The sequence below is a fragment of the Phalacrocorax carbo genome, chromosome 5 (genome assembly GCF_963921805.1).
Source record: "Phalacrocorax carbo chromosome 5, bPhaCar2.1, whole genome shotgun sequence".
NCBI lineage: Eukaryota > Metazoa > Chordata > Aves > Suliformes > Phalacrocoracidae > Phalacrocorax > Phalacrocorax carbo.
Window position 1 is genome coordinate 38,239,984 of NC_087517.1, and position 18,190 is coordinate 38,258,173.

Genomic DNA, 18,190 nt, shown 5'->3' on the forward strand with positions numbered 1-18,190 from the left:
AAAATTGAAACAGCCTGACACAGATTTTGACAAACATATGGCATCTGGTTAGTTAAGACTTTGTAAATTTGAAGTGCATTGTTTACTTTTTTGACGCCTATTTACAGCATAATTTTTACTTTTGAAATTGTGTAAAGACTCATGTATATAGAATAGATCTTCTGTGGCACATGTTTGCTGCTGTAAGAATATCAAAGCAACTATTTAATATCTAATTGATAATGTGGATGTTGCTGCATTTATTTTCATTATAAATTCCTCTTGGAGTATTATAGATGTGATATTTTAATAAAACTTAGTATTTTTGTGGAAAAATAAGAGTTTTGGTATAAGAGTAGTACATTAGCATACATCATGATGGTTATGTACTGCTGGTAGGAGTTTTAGAAACTTACAATAATGACTCTTTTGTTGTTTTTTTTTCTTGGCTACCGTTTCTTTTTCAGGTATGTAAAACTTCACTGAGTTTCTCTCCTTTTTTTTCCCTGTAGTTGCATGTGATGTTTGTTAACTCCTTTTTCTTCCTCTCCCTACCTGAACTTAGTTTGGAAATACTATTAGAAGTTACATGTTTCAGCATATAAGCAGCACTTTGCACAGTAGTAAAATTCTAGTAAGTACATGTAAAGCTGTTTGTGAGTATTAGAATAATCATCATCCAGTAGAAAGTATGCTGCCTAGAGTAACAGATGATCGTAATGTTCTCTTGGATGTAGGTAATAGTATATTACTTCACTTAAATGTAATGTATTTTAGACTTTAAGAGTAATTTGTTTATATGTAATTTCTCTCTCTTTTTATTACACTGCTTTCCCAGCAAGGACAAGTTTGGAAGGTTTGCAAAGCTTTTCACCTTCCCTTTGCCCGCTTGCCCGCTTTCAGAATCGGTCTCATACTCCATGACTTTTGTCTCTACAGTCCACAACTCAGTCATAGAAATCAATGTGGAAAAGTTTTTTTAAATGAGCTGTCATTTGAGTTCACTATGTTGCGTAGAAACGCCTAGCATGTAATTTAGTTTTGCATGAGACACGAAATTCCTTTGCAAATCCGTATGAGGACTGTAAAACTAAATGAATATTTGAGAGAAAATACAATTTGAGCACAAATTTTGTCATGTAAATAATGCTGCTTTTAGTGTGTTTCTCCAAACTAAATGGTATAGCATGGCTCGCTAGTCAGAGTAGTTGAGAAGTAATGTGTCTGACAGCATGCACTGTAGCTGGCAAAAGTAGGTGCTTCGTCAGTCGTTTGTCCACAGAAGCTGTTCTGATATGTCTATGTAAGTTATTTAAGAGACTTAACACTTAGTTGTGACTTCTGTTCAAACCAAAATTTAATGAAATTTCTTGATTGCTGCTTTTAAAGCACAGCCTATGCTACTGTAGGAGTAAAGAAAATGAGCAAAACTTGAGTCCTTAATCTAAGGAAATAGGATACTTCAGGCAAGTACTGGTGGTTATATTGCGGGATGGAAAACTGTCTTGCAGTTAACAATTTAAAGAAAAATTAAATGCAGATTGGTGGTGGGGCTTTTAGTTTTGTTTCACAAAGGGTAGTTTAATCATTTAATGTACCCAGCACTGTCCTCCACAGATGATGACATGATTGAATTTTCTAACAGTTTATTAACTCCAGATGAATACAACACTACCTCAAACCAGGAATAGCATTAAAAGGAAACAATTTTTTTTCTCCTTTTAGGACTGATTTTTTCCCCCCCTCACTGCTGTTCTGCACTAACTGCTTTGATACTTCCATGCATCTTTTTCAGTAGAAGAGCATCTCTGTACTGTTCCCATTGCATATTTCAGCTGTGACAGTCCCTGCACTTTGCCTTTCATTTTATCACCTGCTCACTAAAAACAAACAAACAAAAAAAGAATCTTTCTACTTTGTCGTCAGATTTGCAACTGTCACTTAGCTTTAGATGGATGATTGTGTTTTTACTTCATTTTTTTATTGTATTTTTTTTATAGGCATGCGGTGACCCAAAAGCCAAACCATCCTATCTTATTGACAAAAACCTGGAATCTGCCGTCAAATTCATAGTCAGGAAGTTTCCAGCAGTAGAAACACGCAACAACAATGTAAGTAACTAAATGGCTATATAAGTGTTTTTCTCAATACCCTTCAGCACTTGTTGCTCAAATCTGTGAGGTTTTATGTGTTCCTATAAAGCATCTGATGCGGACGGTTGCAATTGGAATATAGTTGTTGATTGAAATGTCTGGCAGGATGCTTTAGAAAGAACTGTCTCCAAAGAGAGAGTATCAGACTTTAATTCTCAATTGGTTTTGTTGGGCTAGGGCACTTTCTGGTTTTCTCTTTGCCTACTCTCTTCTCTTCCATTTCAAAGAATTGCCAATGGGAAGTAATGCTCAAAACAAACACGCCTGCCTTTGACAGCAGAAATTCTTGGTGACCAGACTGATTGCAGACGGTGGAATTTGCATAACTTTGTGATGAGACCTGACCAGCAGGTGAATAAGAGGCACCTGACTGCAGAGTGGGAAAATGTGTTTGTACTTTACAGGTGCTCATACCTTACAGGTGCCCTTGCCTATGGGGTCAGTCCCTGCGGGAATAAAGAATGCTTTAGTATGTAAGGGGAAACCTTGTGAAGTACAAAAATACAGAAATATAATTGTTTTCTCTTCAGGTGTAGTGAGTTCAGTTGCAGTAGGAAATTATTTTACACCCTTCTGAGTGATCCATTATTGCTGAATTTGACTTTGTAGCATTCTAGAGATAATTCAGATTACAGGTAGGCTTTTTGGCAGGTGATGTAGACTTGTTTCACTGTTTCAATTTGAAAGTCAAGGGAAGGATTTTTATTTTGCCTGCTTAGACTTCTTTCCAAAGGTGGAAAGTGGAGGTAGGTGTTGGGTTTGCATGTTCCCTGCATGCAACTACTTGCATGTGTGCTTGAGAGGTTTAGGCTTGCTACAAGCATTCAGGGTTCTGCAGAATGGTATTGGTAATAGCAGTGGGAATAATGAGTTTCTTTTTACAATGCCATCTAGAATTTCTATGTAATGTCTCCAGTAATACCAATGGAAAAAAAAATCAGAAAAACTTTCCCTTGTGGAGGAAACTATGTTAGTAACAATGCTTTCTCACTTTAAAATTTGTACATATTTTGTACTGTTTAATATTGCTCATCTTTGTATTGAATTTGATTGTGTTAGTAACCAATATGGCAAGTTCTTTATCAAAGTTACGTAAAAATAGTAAACACTGTAAACCATGTTTGGTCAATGCCTCTGTATGCTTTAAACTTTAGTGGCAGATCTACTATTAAAAGTAAAAGATTACATACGTGGAATTTGTTTAATGCAGTTGTATGTATGCTATATATGTCTTCCGGCTGTGGGCTATGCATTTGGAGCTTAACTGATAATAGATATTTAAGAATTTGATACGGTGCAGTTTATGGAAAGAGATCAAAGCTAACTTGACATATTTTGACAATCGTGGTTTCTAAAACAGGACATGCTCTTGATGTTTTGTCATTGCCTTGTGTTTGTTTACCATAAGCCAACCAGGCCTGTGTTTAAGCATAGTTATCAAAAGCCTACCCTCTCTATGTATGAGCCCAGTTTGAAGTAGGGATTTTGAGTTCTAGTGATAGACAGCTGGGGTTTCCCTCCCTGCAGTCAGAGCTGATGGCAGTTTGCTTGTCTTAGTTATTTACAGATGTTTTCCTGTAGAGTGTTGTATCTCCCAAAAGAAACCTTTTCCCATAACAGATACCTAATGAGACAAAAGCTGTGTCATGTGCAGAGAAACTTCCAGTTTGATGTAAGACAAATTTTTGTTTATGAACGTTAGCTTCAAAAAGGCATAAGCATCTACATCCTGGTCAGGAGGATGTTCCCATCCTTGCTCTTTCTTTGTCTCCCTCCTGGGAGCTGGCTGACAACGAGCTCACCATGTGTGAGTTCCTTTGGCAGGGAAACAGGTGATCAGAGATTTAAAAGGGCAAAAAGCTGATTGGAACAAGGACACATCAATTAATGAAATATTTAGGAAGGATTATTGCAGGAGAAGTAGTTGAGAAATCGTAACCTGTGCTTCCTCCTTGCAGTGAATATTCCAGGACAGCCTTTAACAAAGGCGTTTTGGATTTTGTGTTGAACTGCAACAGTTGCCATAGCTTAGCATTGTGCATCTCTACCTACTGACACGTCAATAGGTATTACTAACTCTAATGTTGCTTGCATTCAGTGAGAGAAGCAGTGGTGTCTGCTGTTTGGTTTTTTTGACCTATTCTTAGCTGCTAGTTTATTCTTCTTGTGTACCATCATTTAGTGTTTTGTGCCTCAGAGGTCAACAACACATTTTATTTAAGAGTATGAACAGTCTCTGCTGTAATCAGATAAGCGCCTGGTCTTGAAAAGTCTGCGTCTTTAGTCTTTTTGGAAACAAGTGATTATGTTACGTTTGCTACTGATAGCTTTTACATCTTTATTCACAAAAAATACAGCTCCTGCTTTAATTCCTCCTTCAGTGTTTGACATGCTGAGTCAGGCTAGAGTGATGTCCGACAGTTGCTGATTTTCAGCATTGTAGCAAGAGTGAAAGTTTATGAGCAGTTCAAACAAAAAATGAAATGCCTAATGAATCTGTGCTGACCAGGCTGAAAAATAAGAGTAGTTCATCTTCCAAAGGATGGATTATAGATAGCTCTGGACCTCATCAGTTCATAATTCACTCTGTCCCATTGCCCAAGGGCAGTCCCTGTGATCTCTTACACTTGCCCTGTCTTCTCCAGTCACCACTGTGAGCCACATAATCTTGAAAATGTGCAGTTTGAAGGCTGAGCTCTTAAATGAACTGTTAAGGATCTTGGCCAGCAATGTAGTACTGTTTAATTGTGTATTAAATACCTGCAAGGGAGGGAGTGTACGTAAACAAAAAATTTGAAGGGTTAACAAAGTGAGAAACAAACATTTTAGAGTCCTACTTGAAAAGGAAACTATATAATAATAAAAAGTATCTATCTTTTGTGATTGGGAAACCTTAGTATTTACTTTTAAATTGACTAAAGCTTTCCTTTGAAAGACTTCTAAATTGGAGAAGCCTTCCAAAAAGCTTTATTAGCACCATCATTCTTGGTCAGATCAGTGATCTGATTGTGCTAGTATTGACTCAGGGTAGCATTTATTTTTACTAAATTTCCTTGACTTGCTTCAGAAAAAAAGTTCCAAAGTAAGGAGTGCAGAAGCAGCCTGATCTTTCTGAAGGTTTTTTAGACTTCATCCTCTTACAAGGCATGCAGGCAAGGTTCTTACCACCGAGACATCGAAAGAGAATATACCAAACTCCCAAGAAATGTAGTAGGACCCAAAAATTACTCTTTTTCTCAGTCAATGCTAACATTTAATGCCATTGTAAAACCAGAAGAAAATACTTCATGATGGGGAACTGGAGGCGCAGGAAGAAAAGATGTAGATTTTCCATAGATTGTGGATGGGGTCTGAAAAATCTGCTGCCTGCACAGGTAAAGCTCTGTGTTTCTGTGTGATGGAGCCAGCCTTCTTTCTGCTTTCCAGAACACCACATATGTGAAGTGGTGACAATATCTGCCTTCTTTCTTGAACATATGTTTTTCTTTTACTCAGATTGCTCCTCAGCAATTTTCCTGTAGAAAAACTTCCCATATTTTTAATGTCTGCTGGAGAAGCTGAGGCTTAGTCATTGCTTAGCCGTAAGCAGACCAGTGCAACGTTACTCAGAGGTTTGTAAGTGTATAGTTAGTGGGAGAAATGTCTGTTTTCCACATACTGCTAATCTTCATCTTTTAGTAGCTACCTTCCCAGTATTGTTCGTATCAGTCCATTGTGTTTTGTATTGACTACACTTTCAGTTTCTTAAGAGATAGTATTTTGGGAGGTTATTTCCCTGATCGACTTGTAATAATTTTCTGCTGTATTATGTCAGCAGGGACTAGAAATAAGATCATATGAGAGTAGAGTACAAGTGGCACGAGCATTTCCAGCCTGCCTGGGTTAGGATCTGTAGATACAAATTAGTTCACTTTACATTTTATTTACTACTTCTTCATGGGTGTGTTGGCTTTTTTCTTTTAGATCCCAATATATATGTTTGGCCTGCTTACTGTGCCTTTCACAGTTTCACTTCATAGTGAGCTGGTTGCATGGCAAATTAGCTGGATGTGGGAGAGGTGTTGTGGGCACAGTGTGGCTAGACCTCCTTGGCCAAAGCTTATTAGAAGACATTAATGCATGCTTTTACTAAATGCTTTCTTCTATAATAAAATTATTGAAATACGCTCTTCATAACCGATCTTGATTTTTAAGTTGTGATAGGTGCTTCTAGTAATTAGTCTTTTTCAAAACACTTAACTAAATACAAATAATAATTTGCTTTTTGAAGTACTCCTTGCAGCGCCTGTAAGGGGTACAGTGCCAAAAGGGAAATGTCATTCGTTTGCTTGTTTTTAATGAAGCTTTTAATATTGTAGTTTGCACAGTGCTAGTGAAGGTAATTTAGAAATTCTCTCCCAAGGAAGAATCGGTGTCTCAGCCATGCTGCCTCATGTAATGATAATTCTTTTTTCAAAATGATAGGGTAACTTAACACCTACGACCACTGATTTCTTAAGGTTAACTTAAGCAAACTAACTTAAATCCCCAAATTCACTAAACTTAAATATTTTTCCCCAGCTTTTTGGAGTTCTGGATCTCTTGTCTGGCAGACTCGATTTTTCAGACACCTGATTGCTTACTTAAGGAATAGTAACTTAGGGGAGTTAATATACCCAACTCACTATATTCCACCATAAAGCTAACTGGGTTCCTGGCCATGAAGACTGAAATATTTTCCAGCTAAAAGGGTGCCATGCTTTCTTTACACACCTGCCTGTTCAACTCTGCTCACTGCTGCTTAAGGAACTTAAAATGCTGAAGGGGTTGCAGATAAGATTGGTTTTCCAAAACTCACCGGGGTGGTAGTTTATGGGAGATCCCGCTGCATGAGTAAAGCCAGCCGATGAGTAACCAGTCTCTGTTCACCTTTGTACAAGCAGTTGAGATTTCTTATGCTTGAGAATGGGATGTACTAAGTTTATTTCAGAAGAATCTGCAAAATATCTGCAACAAATAAATTTTATCTACATTTTTACTAAAAATCAGTCAGAATTAAAATTGCTCTGCTACTGCCATACAACCATACCTACTGCTCTGGTTTCGTATGCAGTAGCATGTCTGCTGTCTTCAGTTGTTGCCTGCATAAGAGTGACTTCACGGCTTTAAATTACTTATTCTATAATATAATCAGAGAATAATATGTAAAACTTTTCAGATTAAAAGTTTTTTGAAGGTGAGCATTTTTCATAGCAATTCCAAAAGATAATGTGAAAACTTGAAATATCTTTAAAATGTTTCACCAAACAGAACAGTTGTAATGTAACTTAACTCTTTTCAAAATCGTAAGCGCTATCAGCGGCAATGTTTATATTTATAGCATTACCCTTGATTGTACATGAATTCGAGATGGAATAGCATCCAAAACCAATATAATTTTTATCATTATTTGTAATAATTATTGTAGTACACTGCTGTAAGTCAAATAGTCCATAGGAGTCACTTGCCAAGGTAGACAAACTAGTCACGTACTTGCTCTTGTCGCTTAGTAGTGTATGCAATAACTGCAAAGGAGTGAATGTTGGTAATGCTTAACCTGTTTTCTTCATCCATTAAAACTGAAATCCTCTTTTGATTTGATGATTGACAACGTAAGGGCTTGGCCATTAAAAACCAAAGAAACCAAACCCCCTCATTAATACCTAAACGGTATTTTAGTTAAGCAGTGTTACTGAGATGGCATTCTGTAATTAGTTTTCATGCATTTTAAATTAATAGTTCTTTCATGATTTCATGACGTAAATCTAAGTACACAGGCAGCTAGAGGCATACGTCCAAAACATTTTTATCACAGAATAGCACAGATGAGACTTTTATTCTGTAAATAATTGCCTTGGAGAAGTCAAGACCTGTGGCCAAAGCTTGTATGAAACAATAACATGTAATAAGCCTAGTGTAGGAATTACTATATGAATTTATGTAAAAGAAACTGAGAAAATGGGGCAAACGATTCCTTATGACTGACAGGTAGATCAGTTTTTAAAGAGGAGCCTCACTGCTCTGATTGTGTGACTTTATTAATAAAATGGTCAACCCTGGGGATGGCAACAGTTGTGGATGGTCATGGTGGCTATTTCCTTTACAGAAGAGTTAACTTAGTGCTAGAGGCTTGAAAACAAACCAAAAATAGATCTTGCAGAAGAAACATTAGTTAGTAAACATGATAAATATTCTATTGCATCTTTCTATATGGAGTGTATCACTTCAGAGGCTGCTTTTAATTGGAAATAACAAAACCAAGGACACATCCATAATTTTACAGTTAATGTATAGAATTTAAAACTAATGTTCTTTATCTGATTAGATCCTCTGTCTCTCCCCACCATTCTGCTATGGGTTTTGTAGACACACAACTTTGTTTACAAGTTGAATTTTTAAAATCTTCATCTAAAGACTCTAGAGGTGGCAAGCATAATGAGCATAATAAATGGCAGTAAGAATACTGACAGTGATTATTTACCCCCATCCCCAGAATTTTAACTGTCAGAATTTGTAATACTTCTTTTTGGGGCTTATATTCCAGCTGGTAAGATTAAGTTGATGGTGTTTTGTCTGAGGACGTTGTAATATCTGTGGTGTCAATTTGTAGAAAAAAAAATACAAGTGTTTAATGGTCATACTTGCAGGAAAAATACCACACTGATATAAGAAGGGGAAAATTCCTTTACCTAGTGTCTGTTCATGGGTTGTGAATTAAGACATTTATTCACCTACTACTGCTACCAGTCAAATAAATATGACAAAATAGTTACAGAACTACAGTTATCCTCGGGTTTTCCACACTTAAAACTCTTGGAACAAACTTTTCTAGTTGTCTCGTGTTTTTCTTTTGCCTTCATATTAAATTTGTATTTATTCACATTGTTAATGTGCCAGCATCTGTGTCATTACTTTCTTGTCTCTGAGCCATTGTGTTCATGTGAGCTTTAAATGAGGCTGTCTCCTTGCACTTCCTGATTTGTTTTTCACTTCTTTTAATGTGCTTTTTCTGTGTAAATAATCAGTTGTGTAAGGATTTTGGGTGTTTAATATGAAGAAGGAAAAAGCACAAGACACCTTGGTAAAGATCAGTTCCTTCTCTTGTGGATAGTGTACTCGACAAAGTGTCAGCTTCACTCTCTGGTATTTAAAATCCCGATTTATAAATAATATTAAAATATGATTGGAGATGTGGTATTTTGCTAATAGACAAAAGAAGTTATTTCAGATATAGCAAGATCAAAAAAACTGAAACCATTTATTATGCTAAACTTTCTACAGCTTTTCATATGTCTTAAATCTAATTCAACTGCTTCGACAAAAATACTGCTGTCCTTGTTCATATAATTTGTACTTCAAATTCTTTAAGAATAAATAAAACACGTCTAACCAATTAACAAGGCATGGTTAGCTATACTGAAAATAATCTTTCAATGCTAGTAATGTTTTAAGAGTTGTTACTTCTGCTTATCCTATTTTAAGACTTACATTGAATATTGCAAGCAAGCGTTTGCTGATAAATGGAATTGCAGGCTAAGGAAAAAAAGCCTCAAACCAAATACAAAACAGTGTAGCATCAGCTATTTCTTAACAGCTGTTAGGAAATTAGTAATGGAAAATTTTGTTGCAATGGGCGTGGAAAGAGCTACACCCACATTCCTGAGTGACAAAAATGTATCTAAACATCCAAGACCCTACATGCTGTGAGCTGTACTCTTAAACATCACTGATCAGACTGTGCTCTATGAATTGAACTGTTTGCACAATACTGATTTAACAGTGATTGCAGTTGATATATTGTTTTACTTTGATACTAGTATTTTAAATAAAAGTTTGCTTGCACCCTCAACACTTGGAGTTCACAGAATGATCTCCTTAACTCTGTAAGAAAGCTTTAGCATCATTTAAGTATTTCTGGGGGTACAGATGACTAGTTAACAGTGTACAGCAGTGATTCCCTAGTTCTTGGTTGAGTGTACTGAATACCTCCCTATATCCCCATATTTAAAATACAGCTTCACAGAATCTCTGAAAAAAAAAAATTAATTTGCAGGCATAGTTCTCAGCACCATCTCCCTTTTTGCCGTATCTCCCCACTTCATGTATTGTGGCCCAGATGTGCTGTGGCTTTGAAATGGTCGTGTCTTCCAGAAATGGACACTCAGTTGCTATTTCTTATACCAAACATAGTTGTTGTGTACAACAGCCTATCATCTTGATAGTTTACCTTAGCATTGCACCTTGTTTAGTGTGAGTTAGGATTGCAGTTAAAGCGTATGAGCCGTTGTAATGCTAGTTTTGGTTTTGTTGTCTTTCTGCACTAGAATTATTCCTACATCTGAGCAATAGCATGTGGTCTATTCCTGAAAAATCATGCAACAGCTCCTCAAATTCATCCAGTTCATGCTTGTGTTAGTTGCACAGAAACAAAGCCTACTTCTGCTTGGTGTTCTAAAAACAAATCATTTGGAAAAAATAGCTTAAATGACAGGGTCAGGATGAAGACTAAAACCATGCATCTTAGGTGATCATTGTTCATTGTGTAAGAACTGTTGACTGATGAAGCAGCCCTGAAAGTACAAAGCACTCTTTCCTCTGGGGAGGTCCTGAGTATAGATGCAAGTTGGCCTGAAGGTGTACTGGAGCTGTGCAGACCTGCACGAGCTCCAGACTCCACGTGTGGTGATGCTGGATGCTTTGCTCTCTGAGCACAAGGCAGCTAAAGTTTAAGGTGTATACACTGGTGAAGGTAGTGGCAAATTCAGGCTGAGGTTCAAAATACAACTCGTAGGACTTACACTTGAAAACAGATGTTGTACAGCAGCTGTTTACATGGAAATAACTTATTTCCTAGTGCATGAGACGATCAGGAGAAGTTAGAGAATAAACACATGTACTTGCACCCATTTTTGATTTAAGTCCCAGCTGATGACTATGTGAAAGAAACTTAACTATTATATAGGGCAGGCATTCAAAGTCAGACCATCGAAGTTAAATCCTTTGCTTTGGTGTAAGAGCAGGCAGGAGTATTTTATAATGTAGCCATTCCATGCCTGTCTTCCTTGGCTATAATGGAAGTCTTAATGGCTCGAGGCTTCTTCTAAAAATCAAAATCACCTTTAAAAATTAAGAGGAATGAAACAAAAATTATCTTATATATGATACAGTGGTCCAGGAGTGGTCCAGGCAGTCTATTTTTTTAATTTAGAGGAATTTTAGTGCTTTACATAAAACGAAGAACACAGAGCACAGCTCTGTAAAGAGGGACATGAAGTGTATTCAGTTCTAACCTCTCCTATGAAAATAAGCTAACCAATTTGAAACACTTTATTTAATCTTTCTTATAATTGATTGCTCTTGCTGAGAAGAAAATCCTATTTAACTTGATCAGTCTTTATAATCATGCAGCTTTTTGGAAGGCACTTTTTCATATTGAGTGTTATGACTGCTTTAATTTCAATTCATGTATCAGTAAAGAGACTTAATTAGTAGCTGGATATTGCAAGGTAAATAATTGGATTCTTGCAGTTCTGTGAGACTGTGAGATAAACAGAGTGGCTGTTCAGTAACAACTGCTTTTTTGTGTGTTCTTAATTGTAATTAGGTGATTGGTCTGGTTCCTCCAGAAACATTTTGAAAAAGGCAGAAAATAAATGACATTTCACTGTTTAAAAATAAATAAATAAATAAAATCCATGTGAACTATTTCAGGCCTTTGTATTCACATTTGCCTCTTCCATTTTATCCACCAGTGTCTAAAGCTAGTGTTTTGCTTCTTTTTTTGTTTCTTTATTTTGTTGTTTTTGTTTGAATGTATTATTGTGTTTATATGGAACTGGTCAAAGAACCGTTACTGTATTTTATGTTTGTATCTACATTTTATTTTGCATGCTTAACGTGGCTTTGCCTGGATATTCTTTTTGGTAAGTTCAGAATTTAAAAGCATAATGTTTTTCTGTAGTAAAGTTTGTAACCTGCCACCTGCTTTTCTCCCACCTCAAGTAACGTCATTATTTTTTTGTCATACTGATTTGTGCTCACATACTGTTCTGCTTTTGCTAACTTAGATATGATAACACTTTTCCTAATTACCCATTTTCATCTCTAGCTGAGCTAAACAATATGACTTTGGTACTAATGTGTACTAACTTGACTTTTATCTTCAAAGTATAGTCGGCAGCTGTTAAACTGAGAACTCTGTGTGTGTTTGAGACACACAGAACCTCAGTCTTAGAAAACCATGTTAAGGCTTCTTTGCATAGCCTGGTGATTACTCTGCACTTCACAGGTATTATTTTTCAGCAGTCTTCTCAAGATCTTCTAAGAACAGTGTGCATGTTTATGTTTCTTTTTTAGCAACAGCTTGCTCAGCTCCAGAAAGAAAAATCAGAGATTCTGAAGAACCTGGCATTATACTACTTCACATTTGTTGATGTTATGGAATTTAAGGTAAGGTATTGAAAACGTCAGTTGTTCTGTCCTTCCAATTATGAAATAACGCTATATAATGAAATAGCTGAACTTGTAGCTCTGTCCTTTAAAACACCAGCCATCTCCACCACTAAGCATAGTAAAGAGATTTACTTACATCTTTTTAAACTGAAGTTATTTGTTTGTTTTTTCAAGGACCATGTTTGTGAGCTGCTGAACACTATCGATGTTTGCCAAGTCTTCTTTGATATTGTAAGTTTATGGGTTTAAATTTTCAAATGCCACTTAAAAATGTTTCTGATAGTTCTGTGCGGAGAATTATGACTTGCTTATGTTAGCCCAAGAAACATGAGATCTCTAGTTATAAATGCAAGAGAAATAAAAACACTGTAATTGTCAGATCTTTAACTTTTTACAAATAGCTTGAAATCAGAAGATAGAGCATTTTAAGCAGGCTACTTATGGACAGCATTGTCCGTTACCAGACATAAAAATCTTTCTGTAATTTTTGCTTTATTGTATCTGCAAGTTTATTCTTAGAGGTTTACTGTTGTCTACTTACTTAAGCTGGTTAGGCTTACAAAACAGGAATATTAATGCTGTCCACCTAAGAGATATGTGAGGAGGTCACTTCTGGTGTTGGCTAAAGCAAGTACAAAAGTAGTTAAAAGTGTTACGTTAAAAAAAACAACACCAAAACACAAAAAACCACAACTCAGATACATTTTCTTTTTGGTTTCAGCTTTCTTTTCTAATGTTCATGATGTCACTTACTAGTTTTAGTCATTATTCTAAATTTTGGCTAACTTAGTTTCATACTATGAAAGAGGAGCAGGTATATAGTCTGTGGAACGATCTCACCAGGCCAGTGGGATATGTGCTGGATTTTTTTACATTACAGGGTCTTATTAAAATATAATTCATTAGGCCAAAGGCACTTGCTGACTGCTTAGTAACATCCAAGAAAAGTTTTCCTATCTGTCAGTTAACCTGTGACACTTGAGCCTGGAAAGATTTATTTGCATGCTTGCTTTCATGAATACAAATGGTTCTGGGGATTTGAGTGAACAAATTAAGATTGTACGAACTCTGCATGCAACTAGAACAAAAACTTTGATCCAGATAGTCCATTGTATTTAAACAAAGTTGAAAACGGGTGGAAAGTTAAGGAAAAAGTTTTATACTTGTTTCTGGAAGTTTTAGAAATATAATTTACTGTTTTTAATCTCTAGACTGTAAACTTCGATTTAACAAAGAACTACCTAGATTTGATTATAACCTACACAACTCTAATGATATTGCTGTCTCGAATTGAAGAAAGGAAGGCCATCATTGGATTGTATAACTATGCCCATGAAATGACACATGGAGCAAGGTAAAAATCAGTTGTGTAGGAAGTGTGCATAATAATAACAACATCAACTACACCTGAGTGAATTGTTTGTTTGTTGCTTTTAGTGACAGAGAATATCCACGCCTTGGCCAGATGATTGTGGATTATGAAAATCCTTTAAAGAAAATGATGGAGGAATTTGTACCTCACAGTAAAGTATGTAACTACTTCTCACAGGAACACAGTAACCTTAATAGAGAGAAGCAGAGATAAAGTATATATGCAAGCGTTTGTTTTGTCAAAAGCCACTAGGTACAAATTTTACAGGAGATATTACTTAGAGTAGATGTCTGGGGCTGGGGGTTGATAGTCTATTCGATAACAGAACCTACAGGAATGTGAGGACCCATTCGTAAGGCTCCATTTTATTCACTAAGGATTAGAAATTGATTAAAAATCAGTTGTAGTTCATCTGAGAATAGCTACGCCTGTGTTTTGTTTTGGTTTGCAGCTTGAAATTGAGATTACTAATGTTTCTATGGAACCATTTTTTTGCTGGTTTCATTCCAGCATCCCGACCATCCTAGATGAATGGGGTTTTCTATTTTGTAACCAAGGGTTTTTCCTTTGGATTGCCCTTAAATGGGGATGCTGGAAATCACCTTTGCCTCTTCAGTAATATCTTCTATACTCAAAAGCTGACATTGTATACCCTGTTCAGTTGACTTCGCTAAGTTAAATGAACCCAAGTCCTTTAGCCTTTTCTGTACAAATGCTTTTAAGCTCTTATTTTTACAAAGCTGGTTGTGCTGCAGATCTGTGATGATTTATCTAGGCTGTATTTTCATGTAAGAATACCATGGAAAAGTGACAAAAGCCTCACCAAAGTCAATGTATATCCTGTTTATCACTTCCTGTTTGTCAACTAAGCTAGCTCCTCCATCAAAGGAAACTAGATTTGTTTGATCGGTACTGACCGGCTGTAATTTTAAAGGTGTTATTTTCTAGGTGCTTGCAAATTCATTGCCTAACAACTTATTTTGGAATCTTTGGCAGGAATTTAAGTTAAATACTAAGTTATTACCTGACATTTTTAAGGTTTGGGTTTTTTTCCCTGTTTTGAAGTCTAGGTACTGTGTGTGTTTCCCTTCTAGTCCTCTTGAGAGTTTTTTTTTATTTACTTAAACTTTTGAAGATAGTCACTAGAAGCTCAGAGAGTTTTTCAGCTACTTCTCTAAGTGCTCTGAAGTTAAATAGTTTTGAATACTTCTCATTTGTCTAAATAATCTGTGATCTTATTTTTATTATATTTTCTTCTGCCCGATTCCTGTATGGTTAAGACTTGCTTAGCTAGGGATCTCATTTGCAACTAATCTTTTCTTGTACACATTTTAGGAAAGGTGTTTTACTTTTCAGTATTATTTTTGTTTATGCTTTAGTATTTAATAGTGGGCAAATCCTTTCCCTTAATGTTTTGTAAAGCCATTTTCCGGTCTGATTTTTTTGCTCTTCTGCTTATTTGGTACTAGAGGTATAAATTGGGGTCAGGGATCCCTTCAGGCACCATGCTATAGAAACAGATACTTACATTACGCTGTCGTGGAACTGCACACTTAAGTTGTCCTTCCATCATCTCACTGCTTGCAGTAAACCTGACAGTTGTTTAGTCCTTTAAATTAGCTTCATATTACTTCCCCACCCCACCCCCCACTGCCCCAGTGACCTTCTTTGCTGGTGTAACACTTAGACCTGGCTCTTGAGGCCTCATACAAGCACCAGTATTGATGCAAAAGACATCATCTTAATGGATAAGCTTAATCTGCTATGAAGATGCTCCTGTAGATAGTATCTGCTCAAAATAATCATAATTTGCTAGTGAAGAGGGAAAGACATACTAAATGAAGTGGCAGAGAAGGGAATAACGCAGTAGTTAGGATGCTTGAATAAATAATGAACAGCTTTCAGTTGTACATGACAGATTTGTGGTCCCCTGTTGATTTTTTTTCTACCTCCTCGAACTCTGAACACAGAGTTTTATAACTCTAAAAATAATAGATTAAAAAACAACCCAAAAACCCCAAAACAAAACCTTCTGCTTTGCTTAATCCCTCCCTTAGCCTGGAATAGTCTTTTATATGTGAGATAAACTAGATGCAGTTGGTTTTAACCTCAAGTTTAATTTCAGGACTAGTTCAGCAAGATGTTCTCATTGCTGTTAGTAATAATGCTGAGAAAACAGCACTACTGATGAAATAGTACTTAATGTCTCTCAGGCTTGGAGTACGGCAGTGTCAATACACAGTTCATAACATGAAGTAAAGAATTTGGTTATTTACTCAAGACTCAACCTTGAGGACATTTTCAAGCTAATCACTGGTCTCATTTTTAGTCCCTTTCAGATGCTCTGATTTCACTCCAGATGGTCTATCCTCGAAGAAATCTCTCAGCTGACCAGTGGAGAAACGCACAACTACTGAGCCTCATCAGTGCCCCCAGTACAATGCTTAATCCTGCACAGTCTGACACAGTATGGCATTTTAATGTGCCTTATATGATAAAGTTAAGCGAGGTTTTCCATAAAATAATGTAGGGATGTTTTGTTTTCTATTTGGTTACCTTTATGTGGCTTTTAATCAGATAGATAAATAGGTTAATTGCAAGAGCTGAATACTTTAGTACGGGGGAAGAGGAGTTCTTATATTAATTAAAGCTTCTGTTGGTTAGCTCATGCCTTCATTTCCAGTATTTGATAATCAAAAGATGAAGTGAAGCAATGTTAATGTCTGCAGCATAGAAGGAAGGAATCCTGTGTACTGCCTCAGATGTTTGTGGGCCAACAGACTGAAAATCAGAACTGATACTACCTTTAAAAATTTTACTATTTGCATTTGCTCTCTCAGTTGTGATATGAATGGTCATCTTTCTGAAAAAATTCAAGCATTAACATCTGTCAGGTTGCAATTAGTATACATCAAAAGCCTTACGTCTTTAATATTCTTAAATACAATTTTTGTTGAAGCTAAATGTTTGTCAAAAATTGCTCACTGGTTTGTTCAAGGTATCAGAGGGTATGGAAGCTCATTTAATGTTCAAACCCTCGGTTTCTAGAGGGATGAAACAATGCCCTGTTAGTAACTAGAAGCAGTCTTCCATGATTCATCAGAGTTTAAGGCTTTATTTGTACCTTTTTTCTAAAAAGTACTTCTCCTGAAATGTATTGTCTTTTATATAATTAGTTTGCTACAAATTACTGTTTTTTTCAACAGATGCCGTGTGAATACCTCTCTCTGGATGCAATGGAAAAATGGATCATTTGTGAGTAAAATTTTCTGAAACAGCTCATGATTGTATTAAAAAAAAGTTAAAGCTTAAAAGACTGCTTGTTTTTCCGTACAGTATAAAAGCTGTTGTATTCAAATTAGATTCTGAAGACCTTGTTAAATCTCATATGTAGGTATCATACTTTTACCTACAGTGAAGTTGGAATTCAACATATGCTGGGTGGAGTTGTCATCAATTTATTCCAGACTTTGACTAAAAATGAGGGGTTTAGTAATTCCGATGAAAATAGCTGAGTAGTATCAGGATTAAGGAATTCACATTACAGAAAATACCTCCACTAGAATGGTGTGGGGGTTTTTTTAGATATAAAATTATGTTATCTATTAAAGAGTTTATCAGTGAACTACTTAAGAGAAAACGCATAATGACCTCACTGTCTCTTACTGTCTTTGTGCATCTTGTTTGTGACATGCATCAATGTAAACATTTGAAGTTGGATTTATTTTGTGCCATGGAATCCTAAATAGTGATGCTGCAGCTTTGAGCCTTTGGAAACTTGCACTTCAAAGCAGCTCTTGTTTGGCTCTGTTTCGAGATGAAGTATTCCATATTCACAAAGCTGCAGAAGACTTGTTTGTAAACATACGAGGGTAAGTTTTTGTTCTCTTTTTCTCCTTTCAGAACCTGTCTTAAAGTATAATTTCTTGAAGAACTGTTTCGGAAAATGTTACTTCTACTTCATATAAGTTCTGCTTGAGGATAGTCAGTACACAAACATTTTTGCTTAATATCTTGAATGTTTCTTCAATGCATAACTTGCAGAAACCTGATTTCATAACCATCCACGCCATTTTTATCTTGGTTCTGAAAAAGTCTGATGAATCAGTCTCTAAAATTGCAAAAGGTAAAATCAATGATCTCGCCCACAAATCTTAGTCTAGTGAAGAGAAATGATGTCATGAATGCAGAGTTTGCTGGAAAAATTGCGTGTCTG

The 18,190-nt window shown here is 36.1% G+C and overlaps 1 protein-coding gene across 3 annotated transcripts in view; it reads left to right on the top strand.

Annotated features, from left to right (window-relative positions):
* The window catches only part of NCKAP1 (NCK associated protein 1), a 61,743-nt gene that overhangs the window by 10,654 nt on the left and 32,899 nt on the right, over positions 1-18,190 (top strand). For 2 of the 3 annotated variants that reach the window (XM_064452084.1, XM_064452086.1), the window contains exons 2-9: positions 1,980-2,090; positions 12,507-12,599; positions 12,777-12,833; positions 13,814-13,956; positions 14,040-14,130; positions 16,304-16,441; positions 17,181-17,229; positions 17,690-17,846. In XM_064452084.1, coding sequence (XP_064308154.1) covers positions 1,980-2,090; positions 12,507-12,599; positions 12,777-12,833; positions 13,814-13,956; positions 14,040-14,130; positions 16,304-16,441; positions 17,181-17,229; positions 17,690-17,846 — 839 coding nt within the window. The remainder of the gene's footprint in view (positions 1-1,979; positions 2,091-12,506; positions 12,600-12,776; positions 12,834-13,813; positions 13,957-14,039; positions 14,131-16,303; positions 16,442-17,180; positions 17,230-17,689; positions 17,847-18,190) is intronic. The other variant, XM_064452085.1, reaches the window with a different exon arrangement.